The sequence below is a fragment of the Dermacentor variabilis genome, chromosome 1 (assembly GCF_050947875.1).
Source record: "Dermacentor variabilis isolate Ectoservices chromosome 1, ASM5094787v1, whole genome shotgun sequence".
Lineage (NCBI taxonomy): Eukaryota > Metazoa > Arthropoda > Arachnida > Ixodida > Ixodidae > Dermacentor > Dermacentor variabilis.
In genome coordinates this window covers 181685925-181705725 of record NC_134568.1, presented here as the reverse complement: position 1 = coordinate 181705725, position 19801 = coordinate 181685925, and the positions used below count along the sequence as shown (strand labels likewise).

General features: G+C 44.2%; 1 protein-coding gene across 1 annotated transcript in view; it reads left to right on the top strand.

The window, feature by feature from the left end:
- LOC142590478 (hemicentin-1-like) overlaps nt 1–14435 on the top strand; it is a 113223-nt gene extending 98788 nt beyond the window's left edge. The window contains exons 5-6 of the mRNA XM_075702664.1: nt 10274–10567; nt 14305–14435. Coding sequence (XP_075558779.1) covers nt 10274–10567; nt 14305–14435 — 425 coding nt within the window. The remainder of the gene's footprint in view (nt 1–10273; nt 10568–14304) is intronic.
- Nucleotides 14436–19801: the final 5366 nt, after the last annotated feature.

Here is a 19801-nt window from a genome sequence, read left to right as displayed (position 1 = left end):
ATTGAAGAGCAGCGCGTACTCAGCGCATTAATGGCGCACCTTGTTAAAGCATTAGCGTGAAAGCCGTTCGTCATAAAGCTGCATACCAGGGGTGTAGCAAGGGGGGGGGGGGCTTCTTGAGCTCCAACCCCCCCCCCCCCAAATTTTGTTGTACTGTCATGCACCCCGACCAAAATAACCTCCGACGCCGGAAGTCATTCTGTATTTTGTCTAGAATGTCTTTTTCACGCTTGAAAAGACACTTGGGCGCGAACATTGTGAACTCGGGCTGGATTTCGTGGTAACGCCCATGCATCTGGAGTCACGTAACGCAAGGAGACCCATTTGATCACAAAGTTTTAAGGGCGTTTTGATGGCGAGCGGCACGTCACGGCACCTCGCGGGGGCCGCGGAAGCTACGGAGAGCATATATTTCACTTGCGAAACTTTGTGGGCATAAAATTCTCATAAACGTTTGATGCGAAAGGTGCATTGACATTTCCAAAGTCTAGCTTTAGATTTTCAATTCCGGAACTTTGTCAGTTTAATGTCGTTGTAAATATTTGACGGCAAAGGTGCATTGACTTCTCTAAAGTCGTACATCGGACCATACAACGAGACAAGCCAAATCAACACACTATCAGACAAGTTGAAAAAGCAGGCAGCGAGACGAAGCGATGTGGCGGATCATTTGTGCTGTAATGTCATAGAAAAGCATATCAACATTTCTTTTCACCTGCACCAAAACATCTATGTCAAGACACTAAAGCCAGCAAAGGTAGCTACGTGCTTATTTGTTTTTTCTACTTTAACTTTTATTTGCGAGGACATATTGAGTCTCTTCAGTTTTATTGTTCTCGCTACCCGTGGGCTGCCAGAGCCAGCCAGAGCACTTGCGTTTTGCTCGTGTTGCTCCGGCCACCGCGCGGCACACTTCGGTGCGCGTTCGCTTTTCTCTGGCTGAGTGGATTTTGGTCTGGCAGAGTTTGGGACGCTTTCTGCCTAGCAGACGAGAAAAAGAAAGAATGGTCTCTTGCCGCTATAACTGTGGGGACTCGACGGATTGCAACGTGCTCGCCTGAGGGTATCACATTCACTTCGACGTTATCACCACCTTTCCGGAAAGCCTTGTCTCGCCACTGTAGGATACCGAGCAGTATGCGTATGATTGTCTGTTGGCCAAGCGTCTCACGTTTGTTTCAATATTCCTTCAGTAGCCAGTTTGGTGCCCAAAGTAGGCATTCGATTGTGGCCAACATGCTTTCCTTTGCGTTTTTACATTTCGGGGCGCCACACCACAAAAGAAAAAGACATTGTTGTGGCGCAGCGAATTGTCGCATGGTGAAAGTTAGATTTTGTTACTTGTTCTCTTGAGGAAAGTAATGAGCCATGGGACTCTTCATTTGCCGAACACTCTTATTATATTAACGCGATAGCAATTATATGGACACTCCAGGCGCATTCCGTGTAGAATCTAAGGGCGATAACGTCGTCACCGCGCGCCGCATCTTCTATGTGCGAGTGAAATCGTAGTATGGAAGCAGGCGATGGGTGAGCCAACGATGGTGGCTCAGTCTTGCGTGCGCAAGGGAGCAAAGCGGGGAGGAAGCGCGCCGCCCTCCGTTGCGCTCGATGCATCGGGGGCAGTAAAGGGATGGGGAGCGGACCTTAGAATTCTGAGATCTGTGCATCTGTGATTGCGCAACATGTTTATCTGCTTCACGCATTATATACAGTGACTTTTGCTTAAATACGTAGATTGATTGGAGACTTATACGTATACTTAAATATCTTGATGCGAGTTTTTGTTTATACATGCTGTGAACTTTTTTGCCAGTGACATGTTTTCGCCCTTTATCAAGCTGTCTCTTCGCATTGTTATATTCCATTGTATCTTCGCATTTCTAACGTATATTTTTCAGAACTCCAGCTTTTTATATGTGCGCTCTGTTACGACTTTAATTTCGGTGCAATTACTAACAATACACGAACGGTTACAGCTGATTCTGCGCAGTACATTGGAATGAAAGATAGCATCATTGAGATTTTTCCCTGGCTGTTGCATATGTACAAGAACGTAAACAAGGTTCTTCAATGATAAAGTTTCACTGAAATATTTTTCCTCATCTTGTTGATTTCCTGGTCTTTACGTTTTTCATATCAGCGGCATGCACGGCTTTGCTAGATTTAAACTGATATAGTTCTAAAGTTCGTGTGATATCTTTTTTACTTAGTAAATCGACAAAATAACATGAAATCATTAATATCAGTTATTTCAGGAACAATTTTTTGGGCATACGAATATATTCTTTTGTGAAAAATACATGTTTTACTCGTGTTGACAGTGCGTAGCGTTCAAGAATTCGTTTGCAGCATCTTTGGCAATGGCAATGCAGTTATTGTTGATGTATTTGATCCCTCGACAAATTCTATAAGGATGAGGCCGAGCTGCGACCGATGCACTACTCATTCGACCACGGACTACCCGTAACCCAGGTAGTCGGGAAAACGGTTAGATAGATACGTAGATAGACACGAGCAAATTTACAAACATAGCCTCCAGAAAGTGCGTCAAGTACCCTAAGAATGATAAGCCATTAATAATATAAAGCGATGAAAGGAACGGTTAGAAGCTTCTTAATCCTTCATGAATTGTGCTACCTTCTTAGTGCCTGATTATAAAGACGGTATATCATGTTTGACATGCCCGACAGAGAAGAAGTGATCTGGCGTCAGCCTTTCAACGAAGAATGCACTGCGATTTAACCAGGCCTGATAGGGCGAGCCAAGTGTTCTCATCTGCTTTGAGGTAGGGCTTGGCACGAAATCAGCGTTGAATAAATTAGGAGAGGAACTGCGCACCCACTCAGCGAGGCTGAACGTGTTAGGTCAACGGGACGCCCGACCTTCTGCTGAGGTAAATATTCTGATTGTACGCATGGAAATGAGCTCGTTGACGCAGAGGTAAAGTTAGGGCTCTCCAATTCTGCTTCCATTTCGATCCCCTTTTCGAGACCAGATGCTGCCGATATGTTATATCAGATCATGCGTGTCACTACAACAAGTTACTGGACGCAGCTAGATAAACACCATCACCGATTCCATCTACTTGATCCATAATAAGCATTTCGCGCACCACCCGACTTTCGCATAAGCCAGGCAAGCTTTCTCCATAGCATGAGACTGCGTGGCCTTTGTTCAACAGCTTATTCTGAACTGATTGTGAGAACTGCCGCGTGCGGAAGGATGTTGATCACGTGTCCTGCGAGTGCCCGGTGTATTCGCGAGAGTCAGCCAACGGCTGCATTCTTGGCACGAATCAACAACCCGCCTTTTTCTGAAAGTCTTGTTTTAGCTCATAATGTTCCGCTTGGTGGGCCATGAAGGTCATTGTGGTTTGTGTGAGTGGCAGTGAACTTGACATGGGACTTCAAGAAACGCTTCCAGTTTGTTTTCCTTTGATCGTCCTGATGTTTTCCATTCATCGTCATTTACTTAGTTGCCCTCCCCCTTACCCTAACGCTGATGAGCTCGCTAGAGTACAATAATTCAGACCAATCGGCCTCTTTTTTTCGAATATATATATATATATATACGTGTTAATAATTAATTTAATTATGGGGTTTTACGTGCCAAAACCACTTTCTGATTATGAGGCACGCCGTAGTGGAGGACTCCGGAAATTTCGACCACCTGGGGTTCTTTAACGTGCACCTAAATCTAAGTACACGGGTGTTTTCGCATTTCGCCCCCATCGAAATGAGGCCGCCGTGGCCGGGATTCGATCCCGCGACCTTGTGCTCAGCAGCCCAACACCATAGCCATTGAGCAACATATATACGTGTGTGTGTGTGTGTGTGTTTTGGTGAAGAAACTAGCTCTTCCGATCGGATGTTCAATAGCGTGAAAAAAGTCATGGTTGATATCTTAAATTAACCACTGTTCTGTAAACAATCGCAGTGGATAGGTCGCGCGCCCATGTAGAGATCCGGATCCCAGCCCAAACATTAAAATTAAATGTTTGTTTTTTTGCTTTTCTACGTGCGGCTGCATTTTTTTTCTTTAAATTTATCTATATATACATCAGCCGCCATTAGCTCAGAAAGCTACAGATCAATCTTAATAATTTTATTTAATTCAGGGGTATTGCGTTCCAGAACCGAGATCTGATGATGCGGCACACCACACTGGGGGATTATAAATTAATGTTTACCACCTGGGGTTCATTAACATGCGCCCAATGCACATTGCTCGGGCGTTTTTGCATTTCGCCTTCCTCGAAATGCAGCCGCCGTTGTCGGGATTTGATCCCGCCACTTCGTGCTTAGCAGCACAACGCCAAAGCCACTAAGCAGCCATGGCGGATGAATCTGAACAATTACAGACATTCTTGAGGTCACTAAATTTACATGACCACATATACAGACCATTCAGTGCTAAAATACTCCTAATTTTATGAAAAGAATATGCTAGCTACGCAAGTGTACATTGCATAATGGTTTATGCAGCTTGGTTATGCGGCTTGGGACAAGGCCAAAGAATACGTAATTCAAAAAAAATTTATTAAACGCCATTTTTATTTTCGCAATCATGGTGCATGTTTACATTAGAAAATTTACGATCTTATTCGAAGATAACTAATGCCGTTTGGTATAAGTTGATGTAGAAGTTTCGAGACATTACCCAGTTGAAAATGACAACAGAGGTTGTGTTCAGTACTACAGAAATTTCTGTTGTACAACAGGATTTTTCTGTAGTAACTACAGATTCCTGATGGAGCGACAGACTTTTCTGATGTACAACAGACATTTCTTGTTGTGACTACAGAAGTACAGTCTGTCGTATGTCTGTTGCTACAACAGAAAGCTGAAGCTCTACAACAGATTTTTGTAGTACTACAGAAAAATTTGTCAGCACTACAGGCACCCTGTTGTCCCAACAGAAATGTTCCTGAAGTAACCCGAAAAACTTCTGTAGTGCTACACAGAGCTGTTGAAATACTACAGAAACCTATTGTGGCAACAGGCCCCCAATTGTCACAACAGAAGTGTTCCTGAAGTAATGCGACCAACTTCTGGTGTACTACAGAAATATGTTGTTGTACGACAGAAACCTATCATTGCAACAGGCCCCCAGTTGTCATAACAGAAGTGTTCCTGAAGTAATGGACAAACTTCTGTTGTACTACAGAGAACTGTTCCACAACGGAAACCTATCTTCGCAACATGTACCCAATGATGACAACAGAAGTGCACTGAAATTGTGCGATGCGACAAGCTTCTGTAGTGCCCAGTTGAAAAAGATAAGAGGAATTCCTGTCGCAACTACAGAAATTCTGTTGTACGACAGCAGTTCTTGACATTTCTTAATTGAGTGACATTTCTGACGTTACGACAGAAATTCTGATGTCGCAACAGAAGCATTCTGTCGCGAAGGCCAATAGTTATGAAGTCGCAACGGAAACGTTGTGTCGCGACAACAAGAGTTCTGAAGTCGGAACAACAACTTTATATCCTGACAGCGACTCCGACGTTACGACACCAATTCTGACGTCGCAGCAGAAACATTCGGTCGCGACGGCCAAGAGTTCCGAAGTCGCAACAGAAGCGCTTTCCGTCGCGGTCCTTTAAAATTGTATGTTAGTTTCGCATCGGTGGTGTACACTGTACTTTTCTCTTGCGCGGTATTCAATCGCGCTTTTCTGAAGCCGGCAATGCTGATGGCCCCAACACCGGTATTAAAGTCGACGTGGCGAATAGTTATAATTGTGCCGTGACGACGCGGCACCAGCAACGCCCTACCGGCCTCCTCAAGATCGGCCGCTGATCAAAATCATACCATCGGCAGGAATGGCTGCGTATCCGTTTTATTTTTTTGGTAAGATGTGGCACACAGGCCTGTGGACTTACATGTGCTGTTACACTGACACATTAGTTAATTTCCCAGGAATATTTCACAAGCTTATGCGAAGCGGAAAAGAAGATTTGGGTTTTTCCACAAAGTTGCGTGAAAAGCTGTCTCGCTCGGGTCTCATTAATATGGTACAGTGCTGCCGTGAGAAGCCAGTATGCTGTCAGAAAGAACTCTCATCCACGAATGTTTATGTAGCTATTTTGCATTGAACACACGAATTATATGCGCGCTCAAAAGTGTAAAGAACGAGAGACAACTGTCGAAACTAGCAGTAATAACCCTAAAAGTCAACGTTGTCTATTTCTGAATTTCTTATTTAATATGGATATCGTACATCAAAATCGATGTTCTAGCACTCCACGATGTACCTGTCGATGGTACGAACACTCTTCCTCTTCTAGAGATGCGGCACTTGACGCGGTGGAGTGATAGCGGATCTTGGCTCTTGGATGTAAACATCAGCGCATCAGCACGTCGTACTATTGACATGGCCAAAATGTATACTCGAACAGCATGTCAGGAGTGGTGCAGTGGTAAGATGCCAGGCTCGGAATCGTGAGGTCGCAAGTTCAAATCCTGGGCGGCAACGGTTTTTTTTTTCTTTTTTTTTTACTTTTATATTTTTCTTTTTTTGTACTAACAAATTTACATAGCCTTAAGGAGGTCTCTGTCAATTTTTAATTAAATATTGATCAAGAACTACAGAACTTTCTACTACAGGACGTCACACTACAGAACTACAGACAACAGAACTACAGACAACAGAACTACAGACAACAGAACTACAGACAACAGAACTACAGGCAACAGAACTACAGAAACAACGTCCCAAAATACGACAGACTGTGAAAATTTCCTGTTGTGTTTTTCAACTGGGTAATTATGAAATTTGGCATTCAGTAGGCTAATTTTGCCTTCAACGGCTAGATTCTTTACGTGCCGACAAAACCCACATATGACGCACTGGAGGAAGAAAAAGGAAACAGTTATTATATTTTTGTCTTTTTCTTTTCTGTTGTTAGATGAAGGTAGGAGTGCAGCCTGTAATCAGCTTCACCTAGCTTCTAGTTTGCACGCTGCAGGGGACCGTTACGTCACGTACAGGGTTTGTCTAGACGTCGAGGCAAGCGGTCTTATGCGACGGTTCAAGCAGCATTTGCGTATAGCTATGATAGGATTTGCATCAAAATTTTATACTTTAACTTACAAGCCTCTGTTAGGTCGGCTTCCTACCATTCGCGTAAATTACCTATTCTCTTTACTTCTTCCCGCCATGGTGGCGTGGCGGCTATGGGGTTGAGCTGCCAAACACGAGGTCGCGGGATCGAATCGCGGCCACCATGTTTTGCTGGGAGCGAGATGCAACAACGCCCGAGTCTCGTGCATTGAGGGTACGTTAAAAAGATCCCCAGGCGGCCAAAATTAATCTGGAGCCCTCCAGTATACGGCGTGCCTCTTAATCAGATGATGCTTTTGGCGCGCAACACTACAGAATTCTTGTTCTTTATATCACCCATTACTCCGCAAAGGGTAGCCATTCAGGCGACCGTATGGGTAAGCTCCGTACCGTTCCTTGGTTTCTCTTTCGGTTCACAGCAGGGCATCCCGTTTTTCACCCCGTTTTTCTAGCATGCTTGTGCAGGTAATCTTCTTGCAAATTCCAAAGCAGCGAATGCTCTAATGGCGGTAGTAAACTCCTCAGAGATGCATGAAAAAAAGAAGAACAAAAGAGAACTTTCCGCATCCTCGAGTGAATCCATGTAAGATATTTCTGAAGGTGCGGCACTCGTAAAAATAAGGAAGCGTGTAAAGAACGCGCCTCTACTTCTCTACCTATATAGACGGCTGGGACTGCATTGTATAACTAATCTCTTCAAAGAAGAATAACGATGGTTTTATTATGAAGAGATATTCGATATTACTGCTCCTGACGGCGTATCCGCCCACGAGAGTTGGTCCGACAATGAGCACTGTACGGCCCTTAATTACGCGATTAAGAAGGGGGGCAAAGTAAGAATACAGTTTATTGCCTTCGCGAACGAATTACGAAGAGCGATACATTCAATTATGCTTGGAATATTATCAGACAACTAAATAAATAAGAGAAAAATTACAACCTATATTTCATCCAACGACGCAGCGTAGCATTTAATCTCCTGACTTGGGCACTTATAGGTTACCGCTGCCTTTTTTTTTATGTGCTGTGCTGCTGCTGTAAGCTTAAAAACAGACAATAAGCCGAATGAAGCAAGGAAATATCGCTTACGCAAGCTGATTAAAAAGTTCACGTGTGTCGCTTGCATTGCATTATAGAGAAAGACAGTACAAATGAGTTCGTTGCGCTTACTCAATCGATGAAGCTTAATGGCCGAATAGAGAAACTTAGTTGCAAGTTTTCTTTAGCCTGGAACATGTAGCCTGCACTTTCATATCCGCATTTCTCATCGCCTATTAATCACCATTTACTCTGCAATATATATATATATATATATATACATATATACATATATGTATGTATGTATATGTGTATATATATGTATTTATGTATGTATGTATGTATATACATACATACATACATACATACATACATACATACATACATACATACATACAAATCAAGGTGCTTTGAAATGAAGTCACTCAGTATACATTTTAATGTTGAATGGTACGCAGAATAATAAGGAAAAGCAAGGGCATTATGAAAAGGCCTACATCACTGGGCACCCGTTATGACATGGAGCCCAAACAGCAACTGTTTTAAAAGCATTGAAAGCATCTAAACATAATATGTCAAGGGAAATTTTTTGCATCTTCGTATCACTGCGATGTCGCATGCATTGCATATTTGTTCGCCAGTTTGTCTGTTTTGCAAAAAGCGTGCAGTCGGCTGAAGTAGTCGAAAAATCCAGACAAAAGCTAACACGCATCAACGTTGCGGCGGGCAGTCTCGTTTTACCACCGAAGTGAGTAAACGTTTCACCAGGGATGATGCGCTGTTGCTAGTTCAAAATCAAGTGTCACCGGGCAAGGCCCCACAATATTTGTAACTAATTTAACAAAAACAAAAGTAAATGAAAAGGTTCACAGACGATTACGACACTCCCTAATGCAAAAATTGAGTGGAGCTCTATACGCGTTTTCATTTCCCAATATATTGGCTGGCGCGGACAATTTGTCTTGTGCGGCACGTTCCAAATGGAGAGAAGTGTGGCCCGTCTGCCTCGCTAATCGTGAGATCGCGAGAGGCAGCGCGTGGGTGACGCGTGGGCGCGATTCACAGCTGCCGCCGCAGACAGATCTCCGCTCATGCGGCGCTTTGCTTCCACACAGACAACTCGCGCTACTCTAGCGCCATATCGTAGCCATCGTCTCCGCACAGCGCGGCTTACGCGTCACTAGTCACTACGCTTTTCTTCTGCCGCTTTCGTTCCACAAACGAGACGAGAGAGGCCCATCGTCGAGGGGAAGTCGTGCCACCAGTGTCAGCGGCGACAACACCCAAGGAGCGTCGCACCGAGCCTTACCCATAGCCGCTCTCCTTCTGCCCTTGCAGGAGCAGTGATCCCGTCACACACGCTGGTACCGCGGACTCACCTCAGCAGCAGACGCTGCGGACGAGCGTAGCCTTCCCCACCTCCAAGCACCCTGTGCCCCCCCCCCGCCCATTCAGAAGCGCAGATGAGATCGCCCACGTGACTGCGGATGACGTGGCTGCCGGCAACTGAGCGCATGCGCAGGCCGTCCGTCTCCCTTCCGCTTCTCCGCTTTCCGCCTAATGGTTCCGCTGCCCCCTCCTGCTGCGCTTTCCTCCTCCTCTCTTCGTTTTGGCCTTTTTTTTTTCATCTACCGCTGAGCTCTGCGTTTGCTTTCATTCTTTGCGGCGCTCATACGCTCGGTTAAGCCGACGCCGCCGACGCTCGCCCCAGGAACGGGTTAATAAGAGCTGCGCTCTAAAACAAACAAAGAAATATTCTGCGCACTTCTCCTGAACGTGTAGAAGTTTTCTAAGAGCGAGAGAGTATCGATGATTGAAACAGCTTGCACGGCGAAAACCCGCCGTGGTTACTCAGTGGCTATGGTGTTGGCATGCTGAGCACGAGGTCGCGGCATTGCATCCCGGCCACGGCGGTCCCATTTCGGTGGAGGCGAAATGCGAAAACACCTGTGTAGCTAAATTTAGGTGCACGTTAAAGAATGCCAGGTGGTCTAAATTTCCGGAGTCCTCTACTACGGTGTGCCTCATAATCATAAAGCGGTTTTGACGCGTAAAACCCCATACTTTTTTTTTGCACGGCGAATGCAAAACGCGCCTCTATTTGCGTCCTCCCCTCTGCCAATGTGTGGGGCCGAAGTTTCATAATTTGCCTTCTCCGTATTGCAGTGAAGCCGGCACAAGTGCGCATCAAAGGATCGCGCAGCCCGGTGTCGGCTGACGTGGAGGCCGTGATCGAGTGTGAGACGACGGGTTCCCAGCCTCCAGCCAACATCAGCTGGCGGCTGGAGGAGACGCCCCTGAGAGAGGCCCAGGTGCTGGCAAGGGGCGCCAATGGCACGGCCAGTTTGCTGCGCTGGACGCCACGGCCTCAGGACAACGGCCGCCGGCTCATCTGCCTAGCCCTGAACGACCGTTTCCCGGAGGACGGCATCGACGACGTCTGGTCACTTGACGTGCACTGTGAGCCTATGGCACCAAGATACCTGTCACGTGCACTATAATGCAGCGCGCACGAAAGGGTCTTGGTGTCTGCGCATGACTAACTTTCTCGTTTGTGATTCATTATGCATGAATCAGTATGCAGGCAGACTGCAGCAAGCTCACCGAGCCCGTGCGCACTTCCAACCGACTCCGAGACTGCTAGTACTGAAATGCAGCTCTATATAGTACACTCAGCTCCTATATCTGAGCGTGAAGAAGTAGCCTTGGAAAACATCGGCTGACTAAACACTGTGCGTGCTCATTTCTTCCTTCAGAAGTGTGCATGTGCAGTCTTTAGTCAGCCGATGTTTTCCAAGGCAACTTCCTTTGAGCACGCGTTGCTCCATGGGCTGGCGGCTACTGCACGTGTTTGTTCGACATTTTAGTTTTAACGAATACCCGCCGTGGTTCCTTAGTGGTTATGGTGTTGGGCTGCTAAGCACGTGGTGGCGGGATCAATTCCCGACCACGGTGGTGCATCTCAAAGGGGGGCTAAACGTCCGTGTCCCGTGGCTTCGGGGCATGTTAAAAATCCCCAGGTGGTCAAAATTGATCTACAATCCCCCCCTGCGGTGTGTCTCATAATCAGACCGTAGTTTTGGCATTTAAAACACGCAAATGATTTTTTTGTTCTTTAAGTTTTAACGACTACTTACAATGGTCGTATCGCACGAAGGAAGACACGCGCACATACAAAGTACATGAGATAAAACACAGGGCTTAGTGTTGTCGCTTCTATATCTGTCTTTGGGCGCACACTACAGCCATTTGAAGATAGCTAGCAACAAATCCACATAGCTACTGTCGCTGATTTCAAGACAGCATAATAATTAATGATTCTGTCCACCGCCAGGCGAGCTTTAATTGCTTCTAAAGTGCAAAGTAGATACGTCCCTTGTCGCATCGTTTGGCCTCTTATACACTGCATAAATCGCCTTCGCTTAGCAGAGGAAAGTACATCTAGTAATCGCGCTGCCTATGAGGCACCACAGCCCGATGCTTCAGCCATTAGGGTACAATCGCGCGTATACTACTCTCGCACAATGCCAACTACCTATGTGAGCCAATTTGCGTGTGCGCGAGCGCCAGTTGCCATTTGGCTAAACATGCAGGAATGAAACGGGCGAATAACATTCAAGCTTAAGTCTGCCTATAAAGTCGTACTTCTCCCTACGTGCACGGCTCCTCACCATTATTCACCCGACAAACAACAGACAACGCCTTCGCCCTTGTTACATCACGGCGTCGACCTATCGCAGTGTACTTGCGCGAGGACATAATGTTTGCACTGCATAGCTTGTGAACGCTGTAGTGTATAAACACAAACATTGCATCACATTAAGGTTGGGACTTGTGGGGTGTATAAACATAAACACTGCAGGAGTGTACACGTTGCATAAGATGCCATAAAGACAACTGTACGCATCGCATTTAGTTTTTTAGCATTTAATTTACCACTTCACGAATGCTTCGCTTCTCATAAATTCCATTGTGTGCGTTGAATCTGCATACATTCTTGAGATTCGCTTTTCATAGCTTTAGCAGTTGGAAGGAGCGTAATCGGCACACATACAACGTAGAAAGGAATCAAAGGTTAAGTACTTTCATGACAGCTGCATTGCCTGCCGCAGTCCACGGGAGTGTTTCTGAATAAATGTAACAGCTTCGGCGGAAAAATGCTCGATGAGGTGATCATGCATATTTGAAACAAATTTTTGTCTTACGCATTGTAGTTAAATTTTACTAATTCGTTTTCTCAAGTAGACATGCCGTGCACTTGCTGAGGCATAAAGAAACAGTGTGGCTATTTGGTTCTCGCATATGCCTAAATCCTGCTTCCTTAAAGTATGGTGCCATTGATATAGCACTTATGGCACGGATTCTCAGGAACTTTAGCGCAGTAACGATGCTTTCAATTTTGGGGTGTGTATATTTAGGCCAACGTCATTTAGACCGAAGTTTTTAAAGGTATATAAATTTTTAAGAATCGATGCCTTTTGTTGTGTCTCGCTGCGAAATACAAGCAATCTATGGTTATGAACGAAAAAGAAAGCCTAAGCACATATGGAGAACGAAATGAAATGCAAATTTATTGTGGATAATTAAAAATCATTTGACCAAATTGTTTACCCGCGCGTGCCATATTGTTACTGAAGAATACATGCGCATTTGGCAGATTCTCCGTTGCCGTTCAAGTGTGTTTCATAGCGTTCAGAATGCAAAGGTATTCTCGCGAATTCGGGATAACGCGGAGCGCAGCTTGGCAGCAACCAGCACGGTTTGCACAGTTACCTTTGGTATTTGAAATGTATGTGATGACGCAGGCAGTCATATGGGGCACCATGTGTGACCAATAGGCGAAGTGAGCTGAGTTATAAAAAAAAAGGGAACACCCTAGGCGCCAGTATCGAACCATCGAGCACACATTCAACTCAGCAGCGAGTTCGATCGCTGTTCGTCGAAACTGCTCGACCACGGCCCGAACGTCGGCTCGCGGGCAGCCTAAACATGTGCATATGTAATTTACTGTTAGATTTTTTTGTGCCTGTGTTATGAAAACTGCAATTTTTGAACATTATTCGGCCGTTTCTAGACACGCCGTTGCAACAAGCTGAAAGCGGGGTGTTTGGAGCTTTTTCTGACGGTCAGCTGGTGCATTCCGATCAACACCGTAGTTCTTTCGCAAATTATGCTTCTGTGTAGAAAAAAAAAATGCCTCCAAAGATGTACAGTCCCCATGGACTCTCAGGGATACACTAACATTCGCCACGCCATTTGAAACAAGAATACAGCCGCGATAGGTACCGCCCTTATGTAATGTAGGCATAGGCGTGTGGGATGTATTTTTTTCGGACATTTAAGGTAATGACGGCCTCGCTGATAGGTTATTAATGAAAAAACACCGCTTTGTTTATTAAAAAATAGAAATCGAGCCTCTTTCTAGCTCGCACCTGCTATGGGCGCCAGCTGATGTCCCTAATTGGTGAAATTGTTGCTTTTAGAACACCCGTAAGACGTTGGCACAGGTAACGTCCAGTGACCATCAGAGACCACTTGCCAGTTTTCTGCGTGTATACTTCCAAAATACGACGTGGTCAACGATACAGAAATCTTTGGCAGCAGCGGTAGCGACCCTGGCACATTGGCTTACATTCCCCTGTTCTACGCAGATTCTTCAACGGCCCTTGTGTCTTCGGCGGTAGTCTTTGTGGCGTTACCTACCCTTTTCGTCATTGGTGCTGCTTCGTTCCCGTTTACCTACACGTGCGGATTCCTCAGCTTGGCTGCTATATACAGCTGATAGCGTGGACGATTTCTACCACCGGGTGGCACTTTTGTCTCGATTCCTCGCTATAAAAGCCGCCGACGTGGAAGACGACGACACTTTGGCAGCAGCGGTAGCGACCCTGGCACATTGGCTTACATTCCCCTATTCTACGCAGATTCTTCAACGGCCCTTGTGTCTTCGGCGGTAGTCTTTGTGGCGTTACCTACCCTTTTCGTCATTGGTGCTGCTTCGTTCCCGTTTACCTACACGTGCGGATTCCGCAGCCTGGCTGCTATCTACAGCTGATAGCGTCGACGATTTCTACCACCGGGTGGCACTTTCGTCCCGATTCCACGCTATAAAAGCCGCCGACGTGGAAGACGACGACACTTTGGCAGCAGCGGTAGCGACCCTGGCACATTGTCTTACATTCCCCTGTTCTACGCAGATTCTTCAACGGCCATTGTGTCTCCGGCGGTAGTCTTTGTGGCGCTACCTACTCTTTTCGTCATTGGTGCTGCTTCGTTCCCGTTTACCTACACGTGCGGATTCCTCAGCCTGGCTGCTATCTACAGCTGATAGCGTCGACGATTTCTACCACCGGGTGGCACTTTCGTCCCGATTCCTTGCTATAAAAGCCGCCGACGTGGAAGACTACGACACCAAGGTCGATTCATATAGGTCGCGAAGCTTCGGGCGAAAAGCGGTTCAGTACAGATTGTCACCGACATCAGCATGGGGGGTTATGGGATCAGTGATTGAAGCGCGACTATGTTTGGAGGGCACAAACATTGGGAAAGAAAAACGCGTTTTTTAATTCAAGCGAGACACAGTTAGATTCATTCAATGAAAATAAAATGCCTAGTCAATTTTATATATTCGTCAAGAGTTAAGAAAATACAAGTTTATTTAATTTCATTATTATTAATGAATGCATTTCTTTTCAGCGCCCATCGCGTACAGGGGGCGTTGACGCCACTATCACTCGCAATGCAATGCACGTCTTGAACTGTGCACAAAGGCGCACTCGTAAAGGTCACCTGTTGAAATACGCCCCCCTCACAGTTTGTGCTTTCTTGCTTGTCGAAGTTTGTCTGAATGTGGTGACGTGGGTAGCTTGATCGCTTCTTAATCTGTTCAGTCAAAAGTAGTGAGTTACGACCGCCAGATAATTGTGTAGTTGTTTTCGCGCGACTGCGCTGGCCGACGGGCGTGGCATCCGACAATAGGATCAGCACTCTACACCTAAAGCTTTCGTCGGCCTCCAAAGAAAGTATGTTCTGGGCAGGGATGCGATTTCGACAACCGTACGGCTGGCCTTTTCCTGCATCCCTTTCCACGCTGAAAGCTTGAAACGCCCATCAAGTCGAATGGCGGGGCATTTGAATATATAGCTCCAAAGGCAGGACAACAAAACAAATTTCGCGCCTTCGAAAACAACATGACGTCACTTCTGCTTTTAACAGACATGGCCTCACATTATTTTTTCTTCCGCCGGAAGTGTTCCCACCAAATACAGATGGCGCTAAGCCCCACGAACCACCGATGGACCGCCATGTTATGAACGTATGGGCTCCTATGGAAGCTTCGCTACCAGGTATATTTACCTTGACGACACTTTGGCAGCAGCGGTAGCGACCTTGGCACATTGGCGTACATTCCCCTGTTCTACGCAGGTTAGTCCACGGCTTGTAACAACCGCTCTTTAGTTCATTTCATGTTGTCTACTCTACCGCTGCTGCCACTCGAGTCTGCTTCCGTGTGTTTCCGTATCCTGTTCCCATGGCAACTGTAGGCACCTGTTGCTCATGCAATGAAGCTGTTAGCTCCGATGAAATGTCTGTGTCATGTGGCAAATGTAAGGGGCTTTTCCACATTGGGACATGTGCTGGCTTATCGGATAAACAATATAAGAAAAACTCTCAATCGGCTAAACAAAAGTGGACCCTCTCTGCATGCAGAGTTGCAGGAAAGGATAGTGAAGGCTCAAGCGGGAAGTCGTCAGCTGATAAACTAACTGATATAATGTCGATTTTAGCGAACATAAGTCAAAAGTTGGATAAGTTGTTGCCACTCAAAGAGACTGTGCCAAGCATTGAGCGGTCGTTACAACTAATGTCTGATAAGTATGACGAGATGTTGGCACAATTGGCCGCGCAAGAAAAGGACACGAAAGAAATCCGGAGAAGGCTTGAACACTTTGAACAAAGCTCTCACGCAAGTGACGATGCGACAAAGAAGTTAGAGGCGGATCTAAATGAGCTGGAATGGAGAAACCGCAGGCTAAACCTAGAAATTCACGGTGTTCGTGCAGCTGACAATGAAAATTTGCTTGAGAAAGTGAATTCTCTCGCCACGTTGATTGAGGTCCCTGTACTTAGTGAAACCGATGTCACTGCCATTCACCGCCTTCCATGCAAAGCCTGCCGCATTCCTGGTATAATTGTGAAGTATCTCGGGCAATCTGTTCGAGACCAGAGGCTGGACAGCCGCTCAAAGCTGAGGGAAAAGAAATCCAAGGTGTTCTTTCAGGAAAACATGACCAGTTACAACCGGCAACTGCTTCGAGGGGCTAAAGACTGGGCGAAAGTGAATGGGTACAAATTCGCGTGGCACAGGAATGGAAAGATCTTGCTGCGAAAGACCGAGGGCGACTCTGTGATCATAGTGCGTCACAGATCAGACTTTCCTTCCTGAGCCTGCTCTCTTGTGAGCGTACTGAAGTTGATCTTTCCCGCTTAAAGATGGCTACTGATAGTCCCTTCTTTCCGCATGAGGTAGATAACCTTGTCTCAAATCAACATGCTGGTTCATTGAAGTGTCTTCACCTTAATGTTAGTTCGCTCTATAACAAAGAAACAGATATCGATGACTTTATCAATGTTTTTCATTTTTTGTTTGATGCTGTAATGCTCAGTGAAACTTGGTGCGGAGATGGTCGTGACGTGCCTAAGTTTAGACATTATCAATCGTCTTGCATGAACCGAACAAACCGCCGTGGCAGCGGTGTTTTGCTGTTGTTGAAAGAACATGTAAGTTGTGAATTGCTTCCCGACTTTTGTGTTTGTTGCGAAGATATTGAAATGGTAACAGTTTGTGCGAATGAGTACATATTTTTTGTTTGCTACAGGCCTCCAAATGGAAATGTTCTTCAGGTCCTTTCTTTTTACGAACAACTGCTGTCTTTTACTGCAGAAAATAGCCATTACTTGGTGTCAGCTGGTGATTTTAATATCGACATGCTGACCACTTCTGTACCACAAAAGACTATGTTAAATATTTTAGCTTCAAATGGTTATGAAAATTTAATCCGTACGCCAACAAGCATTACATCCGAAAGTGAAACATTGTTGGACTTGCTCATTACAAATGCTGACACTGAAAATGCTACTGCCGCGGTGATGTCACACGATCTTAGTGATCACCTTCCAGTATTTCTTTTTATAAGAAAACACAACTTTAGTAAGAACAGGAACCATGAGTATATCCTATGTCAAAGTATTACTCAAACACGTCTAGACAGCTTCAGAGACGAACTTCTACGGTGTGACCTTAAACAAATTTTAGAAATAGATAACGTTGAAATCGCGTATGGCAAGCTTATTGATGACGTCTATCGAATATATAAGGAACATTTTCCAGAAAAAAGCTCAGGCTCGGTAAGAAATTACGGAAGCCATGGATAACCCCGAATTGCTAAAACGAATTAATTATAAAAATGCACTCTATCACAAGTTCGTCAAGATTAAGGATCCAAGTATATTAAAGGAATAAAAGTCGTATAGAAACAAGCTAAATAAGGAACTAAAATTGCATAGGAAGTCCTATTTTCATGCCGAATTCTAGGGTTGTTTGAACAAACCTGATACCTTATGGAAAATGTTAAATGATGTCTTAAATCGTCGAAAATCAGCTCCGCGAATGCAAACTCTAATACTTGGTGGAAGCGAAGTATCGGGAATTGCCCTTGCAAATGTTTTTAATGATTACCTTGTAAACTTTTCTGGTGGTAGTGCGTTGTCTGATATTAGTGAATTTATGCCCAAACTGAAATTCATCTTCACTCTTTCTTCACCCCTTTACTGAGCATGAGGGGACATCAGTTTTCCTTTCACTAAAAAATAGCTCAAGTTGCGATGCAGAAAGCATGCAGGTTCGCCCTATCAAGTATGTGCTTGATATCATTTCCCCATACATTACCTATATTTTTAATTTGTCTTTGTCAAGCGCTATCTTTCCTAAAAGGATGCAAATAGCCAGAGTGTCGGTATTGTTCAAGAAAGGTGACGTTAATGATACAAAAAATTACAGACCCATTTCTATATTACCCGTTTTTTCGAAGGGTCTTGAAAAACTAATACTAATGCACGTTTCGAAGTTTTTTTATAAGCACAGCCCAATTTCTCCAGCCCAATTTGGATTTAGAAAACGACGGTCTACAGAATTAGCACTACTCCATCAAAAAGAATTTATTTGATCGCAATTTGAAATTAAGAACATTGTCCTTGGTATTTATATTGATTTTACTAAAGCATTTGATTGCATCCTTCACTCGGTTCTACTTGATAAGCTTGAAACCTACGGTATTCGAGGGCACTGTGGAAGCCTTATAAAATCTTATCTTGATAATCGCTATCAATATGTTGAAATAAACAATAGCCGCTCAAATTTGAAACATATCACCAGAGGCGTTCCTCAGGGTAGTATTCTTGGCCCGTTCCTGTTTATCGTATATATAAATGACTTAGTAAATATCTATAAAGATGCGAAATACGTAATGTACGCAGACGATGCCAGTATATTTTTTTCGTCACCTGACTCTAGTAGCCTTGAGAATAAAGCTAACACTGATCTGAAAATTCTTCATGTATGGTCAAAACAAAACTGTCTACAAATAAATATAAACAAAGAAAAGCAATAATCTTTAGGCCCAAATCAAAGCAAATAATCAGTTGCATCCACCTTGTTTATGACGATGTAAACATAGAAATTGTAGATAGTTTTAAAATACTTGGAGTTATTTTCACACAAAATATGCTTTCGGACATGCACATAGAAACGATATTGGGCAAATTATCTCGTGTAGTTGGCATGATGGCGCTGCTGAGACCTTTTACCTTACAGAATCAAGGTTCTTGTTTATATAACACCCTATTTTTTCTACACTTCATTACTGTCTGCTCGTGTGGGGTATCACATCACGTACGAATCTAGAAAAGATGCATATACTTCAGAAAAAAATTTTGCGAGTACTATTTAACCTGCCTTCAGATGCCCACCACATCAGACTTATTTCCGAAAGCAAATATAATACCCGTGTTTAACCTTTATAATTACAAGTTAAGTCAAGCTTTGAAACGGGAGGTGAAAGAGAACTTAAATTTTCTTCATGAACTATCTAATCTCAGCAGGAACACACATTCTTATATCACAAGGTGTACGGAACAGTGGAAGGAAGTCACTCCGCGTGCCAATTATTCTACACAAAAGATATCATACACACTACCGACACTTTTAAATTTGTTTCTGAAATCAAGTCTTGATATTTGTATAACTGATGTTCGAGCTTTACGTGAACGTTTTGTCACTCAATCTTTCTTAAATAATTGAAGAGCGTTTTTCAGGTAATTAGTCTTTTTGCGTTTATTTTCTGTGCATATTTCACATGTAGTCAATTGCTATGTATATGTATATATCTCCTGTTCAATTGCTGTTTGCCTTGTAAAGGAGGCTGCGGGCTCTAGTCAAGTCGCTTGCCTCTAAGGCGACTTTTACCCGCAGTCTCCTCCGTCACTGATGGAAATAAAGAAGTTATTATTATTATTATTATTATTATTATTATTATTATTATTATTATTATTATTATTATCATCATCATTATTATTATTATTATTATTATTATTATTATTATTATTATTATTATTATTATTATTATTATTATTATT